This window comes from Brachycentrus maculatus, unplaced genomic scaffold (assembly GCF_059751285.1).
Source record: "Brachycentrus maculatus isolate JH-2025_06_01 unplaced genomic scaffold, ASM5975128v1 h1tg000442l, whole genome shotgun sequence".
NCBI lineage: Eukaryota > Metazoa > Arthropoda > Insecta > Trichoptera > Brachycentridae > Brachycentrus > Brachycentrus maculatus.
The window spans coordinates 439,169-457,156 of NW_028281190.1; the positions used below are offsets into that span (position 1 = coordinate 439,169).

The 17,988-nt window shown below is 39.2% G+C and overlaps 1 protein-coding gene across 1 annotated transcript in view; it reads left to right on the top strand.

Moving 5' to 3' along the window:
* The window catches only part of LOC148302534 (dynein axonemal heavy chain 1-like), a 93,445-nt gene that overhangs the window by 25,082 nt on the left and 50,375 nt on the right, over window positions 1–17,988 (top strand). Inside the window, exons 25-36 of the mRNA XM_088271508.1 lie at window positions 1,354–1,581; window positions 2,200–2,338; window positions 4,110–4,288; window positions 6,266–6,429; window positions 7,276–7,452; window positions 8,815–8,938; window positions 9,881–9,978; window positions 11,615–11,805; window positions 13,304–13,482; window positions 15,112–15,277; window positions 17,220–17,330; window positions 17,877–17,968. Coding sequence (XP_088127634.1) covers window positions 1,354–1,581; window positions 2,200–2,338; window positions 4,110–4,288; window positions 6,266–6,429; window positions 7,276–7,452; window positions 8,815–8,938; window positions 9,881–9,978; window positions 11,615–11,805; window positions 13,304–13,482; window positions 15,112–15,277; window positions 17,220–17,330; window positions 17,877–17,968 — 1,848 coding nt within the window. The remainder of the gene's footprint in view (window positions 1–1,353; window positions 1,582–2,199; window positions 2,339–4,109; window positions 4,289–6,265; window positions 6,430–7,275; window positions 7,453–8,814; window positions 8,939–9,880; window positions 9,979–11,614; window positions 11,806–13,303; window positions 13,483–15,111; window positions 15,278–17,219; window positions 17,331–17,876; window positions 17,969–17,988) is intronic.

Below are 17,988 nucleotides of genomic sequence, written 5' to 3' on the forward strand. Positions count from 1 at the left end.
CCCTAGGTAGAGCATATCGCCAAGACAAGACGTCTCCAAGTCATTCTGGCACGCGCCATTGGCTTCCTCCCAGGTTAGTCCGGCATCCCGAAGTTCCGTTGAGTATAGTCGGTGAATGGTCTTCAGCCGCCTTCCAGGGCGCCGGAATCCTCGGGGTTGGAAGAAGAGACATGAGGGGTTAATGCTCTCAGGTGGCATTCTAAGGACATGTCTCAATCATGTCCACCTTCTCCTCTTCAGGACTTCAGGAGCGCACAAATTCAACAATATTTTTCTTTAAGCATTTTAGTTTTAGTATTTTTTCTTGTATTTGTGGAGAATTTATCAAGCTACTCAAACAAAACAGCATTTGTAATAAACATACTTATATAAATTTTAAATTGAATGCAAATTGAGACAAAACTAAAATATTTACATTCATAAGAATGTGTCAAGGCCCTGTGAAATTGACAGCTCCTTGTCTTTGGCAGCTCTAAACAGCGCCTAGACAGTTCTAATCCCCGTCCAATCTCGTATATTACGGAGCCAGGAGATCTGTCTTCTGCCCACACCTCATGTTGCTGACCATATCAGTCCATGGTAAGCACATTTGGAATGACCCTAATCGGTTCATAATGCTGATCTTAAGGGTCCACGATTCAACTCTGTATAGAAGTACTGACTAAACATAGTACATGGTTGTGCAGCGACTCGGTCATGAGTAGGTACCCAAACAAACAACCAAATCCGGAAGGTCACACACACTGCATCACATTCACCAGGAAATCTAACTCTTTATTCGTACGATTGTTGCTCGAAACACCCTCATCCAATGACCACAACCTCAGCGTGATGTGATTATTGTAGAGTAGATTCAGTGACTTGTTTTATCTTTCAAAAATAGTTTAGTGTACTTATTCTTATTTTATCTTATAAATATATAAAACCCTTATCCGCACCCCAATGGTGCATAGGGCACTGCTTTATATAAACGCAGTGTTATCTTGATCGTTTACACATGAAGGAAAGGTGATCAGCCCCCCGCTTCAAGACCAGTCCAGGGTAATATTGAATAAATATTACAGTGGAAAAAATCACTTATATTTATTTGACCCCCCTGGGAATCGAACCCGGGACCTCCAGAACGGTAGCCGAGCGTGCTGACCATTACACTGCGGAGGCGAACATATCTTATAACCTTCATTAAATTAACTGTGATCTGCGATCAAGTAAGCATGTCTTTATTTTATCTTCAATCTTCTGATGAGTCAAAAGAGCTAGATATTCACACATAACGCCACACTTAGAATACCTAGCACGTCAGTTGTTTACGCAGATTATATTACAAGTGCATTGAGTGGTTGTGTTCCCCAGATCATGGTGATCTGCCCGAACATCCGGCTGCTGGAGAGCCTCCAGGAGGCCATCCACCTGCTGGAGGCGGCCGCCAAGGGCCTGGCGGAGTACATCGAGCTGAAGAGGTCCCGCTTCCCGCGCTTCTACTTCCTGTCGGATGACGAGCTGCTGGAGATCCTGTCGCGCGCGCGGGAGCCCCTCGCAGTACAGCCCCATCTCAGGAAGTGCTTTGAAAACATTGCCATGGTAACATTTTTAACAATTTGTTCTTCTTCTTTTCCCGTGTTCACTCCCTAAGTGGAGCATTTGGCCAACACGAGACGTCTCCAAGTCACTCTGTCACGCCCCACCTCCTTGGCTTCCTCCCAGGTCAGTCCAGTGTCCCGAATTTCCGCTGAGTATAGTCGATGAACGGTCGTCAGCGGTCTTCCGGAGCGCCGGAATCCTCGGGATTGGAAGAAGCGACACGAGGGGTTAATGCTCTCAGGTGGCATTCTAAGGACATATCCCAACCAAGCCGCTTTATGATGAGGTTAGAGCACTTCATCAGCCTCTCCCTGAAACCTGCCACTCGGTGCCTTAATAGCCCATCCCAATGTGGTTGGCGTGCTGTGGCAAACATACCACTCAAACTTGCAAATTTAATATATCTTATCTCTGCTTTAGAGAGCAGCAGTTTTCGTTGGTTGCTCCGTTACAGTCTACGCATTTACCTCAGCCTTCTTCTTGTGTTTAGTATTGAACAAAGGCCTCCCTCTTGGACTTCCACAGTTTTCTGTTGGACGTGACTCTTTTCCAGTGCAAGCCCGCCATTCTTCTAATGTCTAAGCTTTCAATAACATCCATGTTTGATTGACTTTCCAGCTGACCTTTGAATCTGACAAGAGGATAACGGCCATGCACTCATGCGAAGGGGAGGTCATTGGACTGAGGTACCAGTTCTACCCGGCCGGCAATGTGGAGAATTGGCTCAGTCTCTTGGAAGACACTATGAAGAACACAGGTTCACTTTCAACTTTTTTAGTATTTCACTTGAAACACAAAAGAAATTGTTGTGTCACAAATGTTCAGTATAATTTACATGTGTGACTATTATAATATTCAGTATACTGTATGTAAATATGCATTTGTGACTATTATAATATGCAGTATACTGTACATATTATAATATGCAAGTAAATACTGGTTCCCTATGCTACGTATTAACATAATACTTATAGCGCGAACGCGTAGACTGTCTATGACATTTATTTATTGCTTTGGCGTTTAATTTGTAGAACTCCATTTTAAATTATGTCTTATTTTTAAATCAATCACAGATTTTTTGAGTCTACTAAGTCGTATTTTACTGTTAAAAAAACACATAAAAATTAATATTATGGCAATTGTGTTGTCTAGTTATGGCATTTTTAAACGAATGTGAAGATTAAATAGACTGATGGTCCTTTTATAGCTTTACAATTCTAGGTACTTAAGTATGTAAGTAATGTCTATGACATACGATGGAGAGAGTAGAAACGATTCTCCCACTCTTTTCTTTCAATTTCACTTTTTGTACTGATCTAGACTAATTTGATCTCTGTTAAAATGCCTATAATATATCGCTCACTCATTTCAACAACATCATACATCAAAAATCGTCAATTTACAGTTGTGCATGTTTTCAGAATGCCCAAAAAATGTACTATATCCCAGCAAAAACGGCATATTTTTAGCTTAATGTTTACCCGCTACAGAGCAAAAAGTGTTTTACATTTTGAAGAATAGGTATTTTTTAATTATTTTTTTTAAATACACTAAATATTTTTCAAATGGAGAAAAAACATTCAGGTTTTACCTAAAAAGATCTCTTGCACAGTAAAACATTCAATAAGTGGCTTGATATTTATTTTAAATACATTTCATTATATTTTTGAACTTTAAAAACGGTCTCCTGAAAAATCAAGTTTTTTGATATTTGACTTTGTTGAAAGGAGTGAGTGATATGTTTTAATACATTTCGGATGGATGTTTTTTACGCCTGTGGACTGCTGGCAATGGGGTTTGATAATTGTGTACATTTTTAAGACCTTCACAAAGAGATTGGTTTATAATTTTCATATAACAACATTGGATAATTTCTTCTTTTCTGAGTTTGAAATGAGGCCGGCGCAAAAGGTAAATATATCCTTAAGCAGCAATGGGTAGAAATGCCTTTCCTGAACGAAGTGTGTTAATGCTTATTGTCCATTATTATTCATTATCCATTATCCGTTAGTATTATCCATGCTGCCCGTGTGATGGCACCACTGCTCAGTCTGTGGAACACGTACTGAGATCTTGCCCAATGTTTGAGCAAGGGGTGGATTCTCCAACTGGAGTGTGATGCTCACAACATCAACTCCCTGAATCCGCAGGAGATGCTAAGAAGCGGAGTCGTCACCAAGTTGTACTTGGACTACCTGGAAAGTTTAGTTGTGGAGATGAAAAACTACAATGAGGATAAACGTCGGAGCCGGGAATTGTAGAATAACTATGACCAATGCTAAATGACCGGAGCTAAATGTAGTGCAATGAAGCGGCTGAACGCTGCTCTACCCTCTTTTTTTTTTCTCCCACATAATGGATAATGTAAAGCACTATAGTAAAAGTGTAAGAATCCCTTACACCTTGCATTTATAAGCAGGGTGCAAAAAAGTGAAGAAAAAAATTTAAATAAAAATAAATACTTTTTTTCATTGAAGAAAAGAGTACGGAGCTCTAGTTGTAGTTGAATTGTCTCTTCTCCTTTGCAGTGCGGTTGGTGTTGATAGACTGCGTGAAGGACCTGTACCGCAAGTCGCGGCGAGAGTGGGTGCTGCTGTGGCCCGGGCAGGCCGTGATCGCGTGCTCGCAGACCGCCTGGACCGCCTCCGTGGAGGAGGCCATCGCCTCCCGCCACATGGAGAGGTGCTTTGCCATCCTGCTCAAGAATGTGAGTACTGACTGCCACCTTTATTATTATTAAACCATATCCACTCCCAAGGTGGAGCATATGGAGTCCACAAACTGTCTCCAGGGTTTTCTGTCGGCTGCCAGCTCCCTTGCATCCTCCCAAGTCAGATCCGCGTCCCGAAGTTCTGACGAGAACTGCCGACGAATTGTCAGCAGTGGTCGTCCTGGGCGACGCGAACCTGTTGCCTTGTAAAAGAGGCAAGCTTGACACCTATTCTCAAAGCTTAGTACACGGCTGCTCTGGGCCCTTGTAAGGTGCCGTGTCACAGCTATATAAGAGAACAGGAGCAATGCAGGCATTGTATAGGCGGCATTTGGTCTTCACCGAGTATAAATCCGATCTCCAGACAGCCTTCATACTGTTAAACGCGGACCCTGCGAGCCCTAATCGCACTCCCAGTTCCTTTTGAAGGCTGCCATTCTCAGTCAAGTACACTCCCAAGTACTTGAAACTCTCGACCCTTTCGACACTTTATACACTCACAAATATCCCTTAAGTGAGAGCACTAGCCTTTCCATTTCTATCTTGCAATCTCTGAAAAAAGGGGGACACCGAGGAAAATGTGGAGTTAAAAGATTAGTCTGTCTCCTTAGTGTAACGGTCAGTACGCTTGGCTACCATACTGTTGGTCCTTGGTTTGACTCCCAGGGGGGATGAAATAAAAATAAAAGTGAAGACAAACCCCTCAAACTCAGTATTACCCTGAACTGATACCTGAAGCAGAAGGCTGATCACCTTTTCTTCATGTGTTAAGGATCAAGATAACACTGCGTTTTTGTGATGCAGTTCCCTATACACCATCGGATGCGGATAAGGGGTTTGTTGAGTTAAAAGGGGATGTAGAGAGGCAATTACAACTTTTTTTTTGACATCGCAACATAGATAAAGAAAAATATGGAAGTATTTACAGGGCTTATGACCTTATGGCTGATCAAGCTATCACTTTACACACATGTAACATTCACCATTGTATCCATGATTGATAATAACACTACTCAAATTTTTGGAACTCCCAGATATATAATCTATCTCATGACACGGTACATATCGCTCACTCCTTTCAAGAATGTCATAAATCATAAATTGTCAATTTACAGTTGTGCACGTTTCCGGAATGCCCACAAAATGTACATTATCCCGGCAAGAGCGGCATATTTTTAACTTAATATTTACCCGCTACAAAGCAGAAAGTGTTGTTTTTGCATTTTGAAGAAAAGGTATTGTTTAATTATTTTTTTAAATATACTAAATATTTTTCAAATGGAGAAAAACCTTCAGGTTTTACCTAAAAAGATCTGTTGCACCATAAAAAGTTCAATAAGTGGCTTGATATTTATTTTTAATACATTGTATTATATTTTTAAACTTAAAAAATGTTCTCCTGAAAAATCAAGTTTTTTGATTTATGACGTTCTTGAAAGGAGTGAGCGATATGTATGATTTCACAATAGCCATCTATGTTGGATTGAGAAAGCTTTTATTTAGCCCTTGAGACCTTTTTATTTGTATGCAATATTACTTTACCAGCCTGACAAGTCATAAGCCCTGTAGATACCTAGACTTCTATATTCTTCTTAATCCATGTTGAGTTGTGTTTTCCCAAATCAGGATAGGTGGAGAGAACCTTAAACTAGGTTTTCTCTGAAGCGAGGTTCGTTGTGTGAGTCATATAGAGGTGGAGACTGACCGGAGCATTTCGTCGTAACATCGCTAGCGGCAATCATCACCGAGCATCTGTAACTATGGATAGAGCGCTCGGCTCGGTGTACTGACTGCCTGAATGCTCGCATTGTAGCGTGTTACGTTACGACAAAATGCTCCGGTCAGTCTCTGCCTTAATGGATGAACAGAAAGTCGGTTGTGCCCGGGGTTCCTTATATAAGGCATCACTGTACTTTGAATACCACCATTTCTTACTAAATACATTTGTCATACATATTTTGATTGTACCGGCAGCTGGACAGCCTCCGAGGTCTAGTCAGGGAGAACCTGTCCTTCTTGCACAGGGAGATCCTGTCGGCTCTGATCGTCATAGAGGTCCACGCCCGCGACATCACCAAGTCCCTTCTGGACACCAATGTCCAGAGCGAGTATGACTTCGAATGGATATGCCAGCTCAGGTTAGTATCTCAACATATCAATACATCCAGAGAAATTCATGTTTGAATTTCGGGTAACGTGCTATCGCAAACTACGTGCCGAATTCACGTTGGGTGTCACAGACTGTGTGGCAACCTCGGGTGAAGAGTAATCACATTAGATGAGCCAAGAAATGACCAGCACAATGGCAGTATAGCATTGACTGCCAACCACGAGATAACTCTAAGATTGCGTTCATTGCTAGGACGCCAACTAGGAGTTATCTCCTACCGTGTTTACTTGCCATATTCCTGCAGCTACTATCTAATTCCTAGTATATCAGTGCTAATCAGGATAAGTGGCGAATGGAAAGAGAACAAAAAGTCAATGCTGGCTTACAGGAACAAAGGTTTACATCATCTTCCTCAAAGCTTAAATGGAAAATTTATCAATAAAAAATCTCTGTTTCCTAATAAATAATGTGAACTAATGAATGAATCCGAATGTCCGCCTCCAAAGCGTAGTGGCTAGCGCGCTAGGCTACCACGCTGGAGGTCCCGGGTTCAATTCCCAAGTGGGTCAAAATAAATATTAGTGATTTTTCAGCCTAATATTTATTTAATATGACCCTGGACTGGAATCTGAAGCGGAACACTGATCACCTTTCCTTCGTGTATTTAATGATCAAGATAACACTGCTTCTATACGAAGCAGTGCCCTATACACCATTAGGTGGGGATAAGCGTTAGAAGAAGAAGAAGATTAGACTGTTACTTGAGTTTTGTTTTACACGAATAGTTTCGAAAACTACAAATGTTCACGACAGGTGATCACAATTTTTTTTTTGACCTGTACCAAAGTGTTGATGATTGATTTACTCTGTCAAGGTATTACATTGTGGGGGAGGAGCCGAAGCCCCACGTGGGCCCCATATCGGAGGAGATCGAGCAGACGGAGGACTCGCTGGACACCTCCATGTACTATGCGCAGTTCTCCCAGCAGTCCATGTTTGTGCGCGCCCTCAACACCTGCTTCCCCTACTACAACGAGTACCTAGGCAACAGGTCAGACATACTTGCCATATTGCGGTTATCTTTTCTGATCGTGTCATGTCAGGTCCTCTTCACAAGCCAAAACTCCTGAAGATTAAATACAACATTTTGAGTGTGTACAAATACTTGTTCACAAATCTGGATTATCTCCAATGTAAGGAGTATTTTTCACGAAAAATACTCCCAAAAACACTTGATTTCGGCTAGAAAAATGAATAAGAAAACTGCACTTATTAATGATTTAATGTATGGTTTTTGTGGCAGATACCTGAATGGGAATCATAATAATAAAACCCTTATCCGCACCCCAATGGTGCATAGGGCACTGCGTCATATAAACGCAGTGTTATCTTGATCGTTTACGCATGAAGGAAAGGTGATCAGCCCTCCGCTTCAGGTACCAGTCCAGGGTAATATTGAATAAATATAACAGTGAAAAAATCACTTATATTTATTTTACCCCCCTTGGGAATCGAACCCGGGACCTACAGAACGGTAGCCGAGCGTGCTGACCGGAGGCGGAGACCGACTATGGAGGCGGACACTATGAATGGGAATCATAGTCGTGGTAATTAAAAGATTAAACAGACTTCATATTTTATGGTCATAATTGTGAATAAGGTGAATGAAGCTACATATAAGCTAAATAAATGAAGCTACACCCGGGTCTGGTTGATAATAATTATATCTCTGAAAAAAGCAACTCTCAGACCAATGGTTCCAGGTTGGAGTCTCGGGGTAGTCTCTCTTCCCAGATATAAATATTAAAGAATGACTCTGGCAAAATATAGGAAGTTTTTCAGGCTGTTTAGTATTACTAGGTAGCTCTAAGTGAGTGACTGGTTTCTAGGAGAGACAAATCTAGAATCCGCTTGCCAGACTTTACGGGTATGCACACAATTGAGGCTGTTGTTGTCACCAATATCGCTCTTTCAAGAACGTCATAAATCAAAAATTGTCAATTTTCAGTTGTGCATGTTTTCGGAATGCCCAGAAAATGTACTATATTCCAGCAAAAGAGGTATATTTTTAACTTAATATTTACCCGCTACAGGGCAGAAAATGTTGTTTTTGCATTTTGAAGAAAAGGTATTGTTTAATTATTTTTTTAAATATATTTAATATTTTTCATATGGAGAAAAAACCTTCAGGTTTTACCTAAAAAGATGTGTTGCACAGTAAAAAGTTCAATAAGTGGCTTGATATTTATTTTTAATACATTGTGTTATATTTTAAAATTTAAAAACGTTCTCTTGAAAAATCAAGTTTTTATTTATTTATGACGTTCTTGAAAGGAGTAAGCAATATGTCGCCATCATACCCACATTCGTTACAGTAAGAAATCAAAATATTTGAATTGAAATGTTTGTGCAGTGGTCGTCTGGTGATCACGCCCCTGACGGATCGCTGCTACCTCACGCTCATGGGGGCCATGCACCTGAAGTTCGGCGGGGCTCCGGCCGGCCCCGCTGGCACCGGGAAGACTGAAACCACCAAGGTATTATACACATTAGCGGAGCACCCAGCCAATGCTGCTATTCCCTTTCCCTTATATAAAGTAGAACCCCTTTTATTCGGACTAATTGGGGATAGACTAATTTATTACTATCCTTATCATTCACAACATTTTAAATGTGTCCAAATACTTGACAAACACAAAATCTGGGCTATCTCCAATTACGGGAGTAATTTTCATATTATTTTTTTTCATCTCACCAATAGATGTCTCTAGTGAAGTTCTAGTGATTCAAGAACAAGGTTTCTAAATTGGTTCATATATATATATATATATATATATATATATATATATATATAGAACTTCCAAGAATTTGAATAGTGTTGTTGTCAACAATGGGTAGAATTGGTGAATGTTACACGTGTGTAAAGTGATCACTTAAACCAGCCTATGATGGTCGTCAGCCCCGTAAATGCCCAGACTTCCATATTCTTCTTCATCTTCGATGAGATGTCAAAAAATAACTCCTCATCATTCATGGTTCACTTTGTGTAATACCACTTTAAAGTTTTTTAACACAAAGTGAACAATGAATGATAAGGCGAGTGTTATATTACCGCACCACAAAGTTAATATTATTTTTAATATTTAAAATACAGAATAATTTGTCCGCCTCCGTGGTGTAATGGTTAGCGTGTTTAGCTACCGTGCTGTAGATCTCTTGTTCGTTTCCTAAGGGGGAGGGGGTGACAATAAATATTACTGATTTAACACTCTAATATTTATTTAATATTACCCTGGACTGGTTCCTAAAGCAGAGGGCTGATCATCTTTCCTTCATGTGTTAACGATCAAAATAGCACTGCATTTATATAATGCAGTGCCCTATGCACCATTGGGTGCGGATAAGGGTTAGAAGAAGAAAAAGACGAATGTCTATTTGTATTCCTTTATTGTGTTTATGTTGTTGTTTATTGATTGTAGGATCTGGCCAAAGCCTTGGCGGTCCAGTGCGTTGTGTTCAACTGCTCCGATCAGCTGGACTTCATGGCTATGGGTAAATTCTTCAAAGGCCTCGCCAGGTATTTTACTATTTCTTTAGATTTAAACAATGAAAATATTGAATTTCGCCATCTGTGGGCGTCGGATGTAAGCAAGCAGAGGTGCACAGAGCGAATAAGGTGATGATCTACAACACAGCTGTCCAAACTCACAGTAAGGGACCTTTTTTTGTAGTACGTTTTTATTGCATTTTTGGACTATGTAGATTCTACTGTGTTTTAAGTTTGGACAGCCGAACAGTGGTCGGTCGGTTTAGAAAACTTGTGTATATCGTTATTTAATAAACTCAATAGAATAGCTAATCTTTGTTCTCTTTGCATCCTTCCCTTTTCCTGACAACATACTTTTTATAAACTAACTAACTAACCATCACGCCGCTTCGCTGCAGGAGCAGGCAGAGAGAATAGAACGCCACACCACTCTGTCTTTGCAAACATTCTTCGCCTCTTCCACGTTCATGCATCTCCTCATACATACCCGCCGATTGTTACGGCTCCTAACCTGACCACTTTCAAGTATTTGGCACACCTGATTTAGAATGATTTTAAAATGTTAAATAATAAACTGAACTATTCATGTACTCATCATTAACTAAATGTACCTGGCCACGCGTTGCTGAGGCACAGTCTCGTCAAATAAATAATGAAGAAAATAGGAAACACATATTTTTAATACCCATGTAAAATTTCACAATGCTTGTGAAGTAATGAGAATATTAAAATAGGAATGCATTTGAGATGCTATATTCTGATATTTCACCAGCTGTCAAGAAGCACGCTGTCTACCATGAGCAATATAAAGTATCAGGTGTTGTTGTTACTTTCAACAGATGGTGCTGCCACTGTGGTCTAAAAAGGTGTTTGAAAAAGCAATTTTATCTATTCCATGTAAAAAAATCACCTGTCTCAGGTGTTATATAAAAATACTCATGTATTTGAAAGTCAAAAGTTCAAAGCAATCGAAGGATAATTTGATGTTATTTAAGATTCTAAATAAACTTGTCTGCCTCCGTAGTGTAATGGTCAGCATGCTCGGCTACCGTTCTGGAGGTCCCGGGTTCGATTCCCAAGGGGGGTAAAATAAATATAAGTGATTTTTCACTGTAATATTTATTCAATATTACCCTGGATTGGTATCTGAAGCGGGGGGCTGATCACCTTTCCTTCATGTTAATGATCAAGATAACACTTCGTTTATATGATGCAGTGCCCTATGCACCATTGGGGTGCGGATAAGGGTTTGAATGAAATAAACTTACATTTACGTTTTTATTTATGTAGATTAATTGTTCGTCCGCCTCCGTAGTGTAATGGTCAGCATGCTAGGTTACCATGCTGGAGGTCCCGGGTTCGATTCCCAAGAGGGTAAAAATAAATATTTATGATTTTTCAGTCTAATAATCATTTAATATGACCCTGGACTGGTACCTGAAGCGGAGGGCTGATCACCTTTCCTTCATGTTAATGATCAAGATAACACTTCGTTTATATGATACAGTGCCCTATGCACCATTGGGTGCGGATAATGGTTAGAAGAAGATGAAGAAGAAGAATTGTTCACATATTCAAAACGGGAGTTTATAATTTAAATCTCTATTCTGACGCCATTTTGTTTTGTCATCTGAAGTTCATTCATGAGTTTTGAACTGATTTGTAGTTCCGGGGCGTGGGCGTGCTTCGATGAGTTCAACCGCATCGACGTGGAGGTGCTCTCCGTGGTGGCGCAGCAGGTGGTGAGCATCCAGCGCGCGCAAATGCAGCACCTCTCCCGCTTCATGTTTGAGGGAACCGAGATCGGCCTCAAGCCTTCCTGCTCCGTGTTTATCACCATGAACCCGGGATATGCAGGTGGGGCTAGTGTATGTCACTGTGAACGCTGGATATGCAAGTAGGGCTAGAGTATGTCACCATGAACCCTGGATATGTAGGTAGAGCTAGTGTACAATAGTGGGCTAGTGTTTTCACCACGAACCCTGGATACCCGTAGGAATTTTGTGTGGCACTGTGATTCCTGGCTAGTTTATGTCACCATGTACCCTGCATATGTAAAAAGGACAAGTGGATATCACAATAAATCTAGGATATGTAGGTACAGCTAATATATATCACCATGAACTCTGGACATCTAGAAAGAGCTAGTGTAGAACACTGTGATTCCTGAATTATTGCAAGTAGGGCTAGTGTATGAACCCTGGATTTGCAGGTAGGGCTAGTGTACATCACAGTAACCCCTGGATAAGTAAGTAGAGCCAATATATATTTATTTATTTATTTAAACTTCAAGTACATTGGTAACATAAGTAACATAAGTACATTGGCGGGCTTATTGCTAAAAAGCAATATCTTCCAACCAACCAAAAACAGACTAGTGATATTGATCAAAATGTTTGATACCATATAAAGCTGTTTGCAATCAGAAGGTACAGTGAATCTACAGTTATTTTACCTCTAGTTGTTATGTTGGCTAACTAAATATAAATCAGAGGTAAAATAAATATGAACATAAATAAAATAAATATGAATATAAACAAATCAGAGGTAAAACAAATATGAATGGACAGTACATAGTACATGAACATTTAAAAAAAAACACACAAATTACAAAAGATGATATTATTTTTTAATAAAAATTTCCTGTAATTGGAGATAATCCAGATTTTGTGAACAAGTATTTGGACAAACTCAAAATGTTGTAAACAAAAGATGATAATAAGGAGGGTAAAGGAAATATATCATTATGCACCCTGCATATGGTTAAAGAACAATAAACCAATATCAGTTATCACAATAAACCCTGGATATGTAGGTAGAGCTAGAATATATCACCATGAACCCTGCATTTCCAAATAGGACTGATGTTTATCACAATAAACCCTGGATATGTTAGGTATAGCCAGTATTATCTTTCACCGTGCACCCTGCATATGCTTGAAGAGCTAGGGTTTATCACTATATTTTCATTCATTCAAACCCTTATCCGCTCCCTATGGTGCATAGGGCACTGCATCACATAAACGCAGTGTTATCTAGATCATTAACGCATGAAAGAAAGGTGATCAGCCCCCCGCTTCAGATACCAACCAGTCCAGGGTTATATTGAGTAAATATTACAGTGAAAAAAATCACTAATATTTATTTGACACCCCCCCTGGGAATCGAACCCGGGACCTCCAGTATGGTAGCCGAGCGTGCTGACCATTACACTACGGAGGCGGATATCATCACTATACACTCTAAATACTCTTACATATGTAAAGAAACAAGCCCAGAAGACATCTACACGCTCCTATGTAAGTGTACCTATGTAAGATACGAGATGAAGCATGTCTGAATTGTCGACTTCCAGGCAGAACGGAGCTGCCGGACAACCTGAAGGCGCTGTTCCGCCCGGTGGCCATGATGGTGCCCAACTTCGCACTCATCGTGGAGATATCTCTCTTCTCGTACGGCTTCACGGAGGCCAAGCCCCTCGCCATCAAGGTCGTCACCACCTTCAAGCTGTGCTTCGAGCAGCTCAGCGCGCAGGTCAGTCAGATATTACAATCTCTTGCTTTTGGTAATCCTGCTATGAAAAAATGATCAAGTTTTGTTTGAATTTTGAAGTTTTGAGATATAATTTGTAATTGTCATGTTATTTTGAGAAATAAAAATACTTTACTTTTTGATCCTCTTACATTTTTACTAACAACCAACTAGATTCGGTAACAACCTGTTGCCCTCTTTAGGGTTTAGAGTCATAAAATAAACCCTGAAGAGGGTTGTTTTTTATTCTCTCACATTTTTACAAACAACCAACTAATTTCGGCAACAACCTGTTGCCCTCTTCAGGGTTTAGAGTCATAAAATAAACCCTGAAGAGGGCAACAGGTTGTTGCCGAAACTAGTTGGTTGTTTATAAAAATGTGAGTGGATCAAAACACAAAATCTTTTTATTTCTCAAAATAATATATGATCCACAAAGTTAATGCTTTCAATATTTAAAACATGTGATTGTCATGGCTGCTAAAATTTTTTACATGCGGCAACATTTCAATTCAAGCATTTGTAATTTTAACAGTTTTTATTTATATTATTTTTTGACATCTCATCAAAAATGAAGAAGAATATGGAAGTCTGGGCATTTACGGGGCTTACGACCGTCATAGGCTGGTTTAAGTGATCACTTTTACACACGTGTAACATTCACCAATTCTACCCATTATTGACAACCACACTACTCAAATTCTTGGAAGTTCTATATATATGAACCAATTTAGAAACCTTGTTCATGAATCACTAGAACTTCACTAGAGACATCTATTGGTGAGATGTAAAGAAGTTTTTTACTAAGCAGAAACTCTTATATTAGTTTTTATTTACGTTTGGCCGAATTTTTCGTCCGTTATATCCGTTAATTTTGTTTTTTTTTTTTAACCATATCCGCTTTCTTTGTGGAACATATTGAGTCCACAAACTATCTCCAGACTTTTCTGTCGGCCGTTAGCTCCTTGTATCCTCCCAAGTCAGGTCCGTGTCCCGAAGTTCAGACGAGAACAGCCGACGAATTGTCAGCAGTGGTCGGCATGAACCTGATGCCTTGTAAAAGAGGCTAGCTTGATGGCGGCTCTCGGGAGGCATGCTGTGTACATGTTACCGTTAAATAGAGGCCCGTTAAATCGAGGTTTTACTGTAAACTGTATTTTTTTTTTCAAAATACATATTTAAATAATACAAAATAGCTGGTTAAAATACAAAACATTTAAAATATAACGTTTCTACCTCTCTAATAAAGTAAATACTTGTGTTTAGAGAGGGAGTTTGTTTTACAATTATTATTATTTTCGTTATAAACAAAGTAAATTAAAAATAAACAAATGAAATAAAAAAATGAAAAATATAATCCTTGGTACGGAGTCTATAATGGTTTAACGCTGCTGTTGTTTTACATCTGTGCAATATTAAATTATTAGAAAATCTATAGTTACGTGAATTTTCCACTTTTAGTTGTTTTTGCTTTAAAAGTTTGTAAGATAGAGGCTTTATTCAAAATTTCTTCAATTGTTGGTACATTAAGTTCTTCAAATACTAATTTTGATGGGTGAGTTCTGGGCTTTTTAAAAAAAAATTATTCCTATGTATGTGTGCACATCCTTCATGCAATGATTTTCATGTCAGGATCACTATGACTACGGGATGAGGGCCGTGAAGACGGTCATCACGGTGGCCGGGAACCTGATCCGGCAGCTGGAGGACTCCCTGGACGAGAGGCAGATAGTCCTGCGGGCGCTGCGCGACGTTAACGTGCCCAAGTTCTTGAGAGACGACCTCATCCTCTTCAATGGTACCTCTTCACGATATCCTCCGTCTTACACATGCTCCGGATGTCGGTATTTCTTACTCGGTCTAGCAATGTGTTTCTTAAAAATTAAATACCTAAATAAATAATAAACCTCAAGATAATCATTTTAATTAACAATATTTTGAGTGTGTCCAAATCTTTGTTTACAAAATCAGGGTCAATCTCCACAGGAGTTATTTGGTATCTCAAAAAAGACAATGAAGAAGCTGAAAGTCTACCATACTGCAATAATACACTTCATTATACAAGTGGTTGGCAACCACACTACTAAAATTTTGAGTTTTAGTTCTGAGACCAGCTATGGTTGAGTTTAGTGAGCTTTTTATTTAAAACATTTTTAGTGTGTCCAAATACTTGTTCACAAATCTGGAAACTAGCCTATGACGGTTGTAAGCCCCGTAAATGCCCAGACTTCCATATTCTTTTTCATCTTTGATGAGATGTCAAAAAATGGCTTTTTATTTAGCAGAGACCATGAGAGAGGTTGTCAATTATGGGTAGAATGGTGAACACTACACACGTATAAAGTGACCATTTAAACTGGCCTATGACGGATTGTAACCCTGTAAATGCCCAGACTTCCATACTCTTCTCATCATCTATGTTGAGATGTCAATAAATAAGTGGACAAACCCAGATTTTTTAACAAAGATTTGTACACACTCAAAATCTTTCTTACTTTGATACTTGCATATCTTCTTCTTCTAACCCTTATCCGCACCCCAATGGTGCATAGGGCACTGCATCGTATAGAAGCAGTGTTATCTTGATCGTTAAATACACGAAGGAAAGGTGATCAGCCTTCCGCTTCAGGTACCAGTCCAGGGTTATATTAAATAAATATTAGACTGAAATATCACAAATATTTATTTTGACCCTCTTGGGAATTGAACCCGGGACCTCCAGTATGGTAGCCTAGCGCGCTAACCACTACACTATGGAGGCGGACTTATACTGTATATACTTGCATATAGTCTCGTGATATCATTACAATATATGGTAATACATTGTTTGGTGGTTTTTTCATCAACCCGACACTAATTATACTCGGACATCTGCCGCCCTACCCTCAATATATGTACTAAGCACAATAACCACAACACCCAATTTCCATCTGTACAATTTTTTTGGCGTCTCTTGCGCTCTACCAAAAGTAAGCAAATATAATGCTTATAAGCGTCTCCCGCTCTCTACCAACAGTACGGAAAAGACGCTTTTAAGCGTTTCCTGAAAACAATGTGTTAATACGCTAAGGACGAGAAAGATATTTCTACCCGTTGGGTCGATTGATGGTTGAGGACGGGAACGGTATTTTTACCTTCTGCGCTGGCCTCATTTCAATGTCAGATAAGAAGGAATTACATATTTAATGTTTGTTATATGAATATTATGTACCAATTTTCTTATTCAGGTTTTAACTATGTGTACATAATTATGAAATCCCATCGCCAGCAGTCCGCAGGCGTAAAAAACACCTGTCCCAAGTGTGTTAAGATTTAAATGTTTATGTATATATTTAGGTATTACACAAATGATTGATGAATGATAAGGAGAGTGTTTTATAAATTTTTCATTCAAACCCTTATCCGCACCCCAATGGTACATAGGGCACTGCATCATATAAGCGCAGTTTTATCTTGATCGTTAACACATGAAGGAAAGGTGATCATCCCTCCGCTTCAGGTACCAGTCAAGGGTGATATTGAATAAATATGAGAGTGAAAAAATCACTCATATTTATTTGACCCCCACTGGGAATCGAGCCCGGGACCTCCAGTACGGTAGCTGAGCGTGCTGACCATTACACTACGGAGGCGGACAAAACTATATTACCATACCACAAAGTTAACAATGCTTTTAAAATACAAAATGTATTTGTGCATGTTTTTGTCGTGTGGAAATTAATAGCTTTTTTGGTTTCCAGGTATAATTTCAGATTTGTTCCCGCTCGTGGAGAACCCCACCGTGGACCACGGGATACTGGAGAAGTCCATCCGCTCCTGGATGGTCAAACTGGGATGCGACGAAGTTGACGGTATGTTTCAAGGGTCATTTAACATCTGACAGGCGTTGTGGCATAGTCGGGTAGACGCTCGACTGCAAAACTGGCATTGCGGGTTCGATTCCCGCCAATTGCAAAATGAATTCAAGAAAAATTTATTTTCAATTTTTCTGGGTGTTGTGAAAAAAATAGTAAACTTTTAAGTTTATTTTATATTAATAAAATTAGGAGTTAATTGCAAAAAATCGTACCATAGAACGGGGCTACTTGAACTTTGATGTGTTACTTGAGCCCAGTACACAAAAAAAATTTAGATCTGTATTTGGTCTACAATAATGAACGTATCGACATAATATCATTAAAAAAAGTGTTTTTAATACATTTAAATTTTCCTTTTCATTATTTTCTTTCTGCAAATATTGTTAAATATCAGTTTAAATATGAAAAAATTAACAAGCTTTCGTTGTATATTAATATTTAAATTTCAGAGATTTTAGATCCAAACATTTTATTAATATAAATTTTTATAAATATGCTGTACTGCTTTTAAAAATATTCTAATTATGGTAATTTTTGCAGCATACGTACATAAGACTATCCAATTATATGAAACAACAGTAGTGCGACACGGCCTTATGCTCGTCGGGCCGGCCGGAGCTGGAAAAACCAAGGTATTTACTTTATATTACAA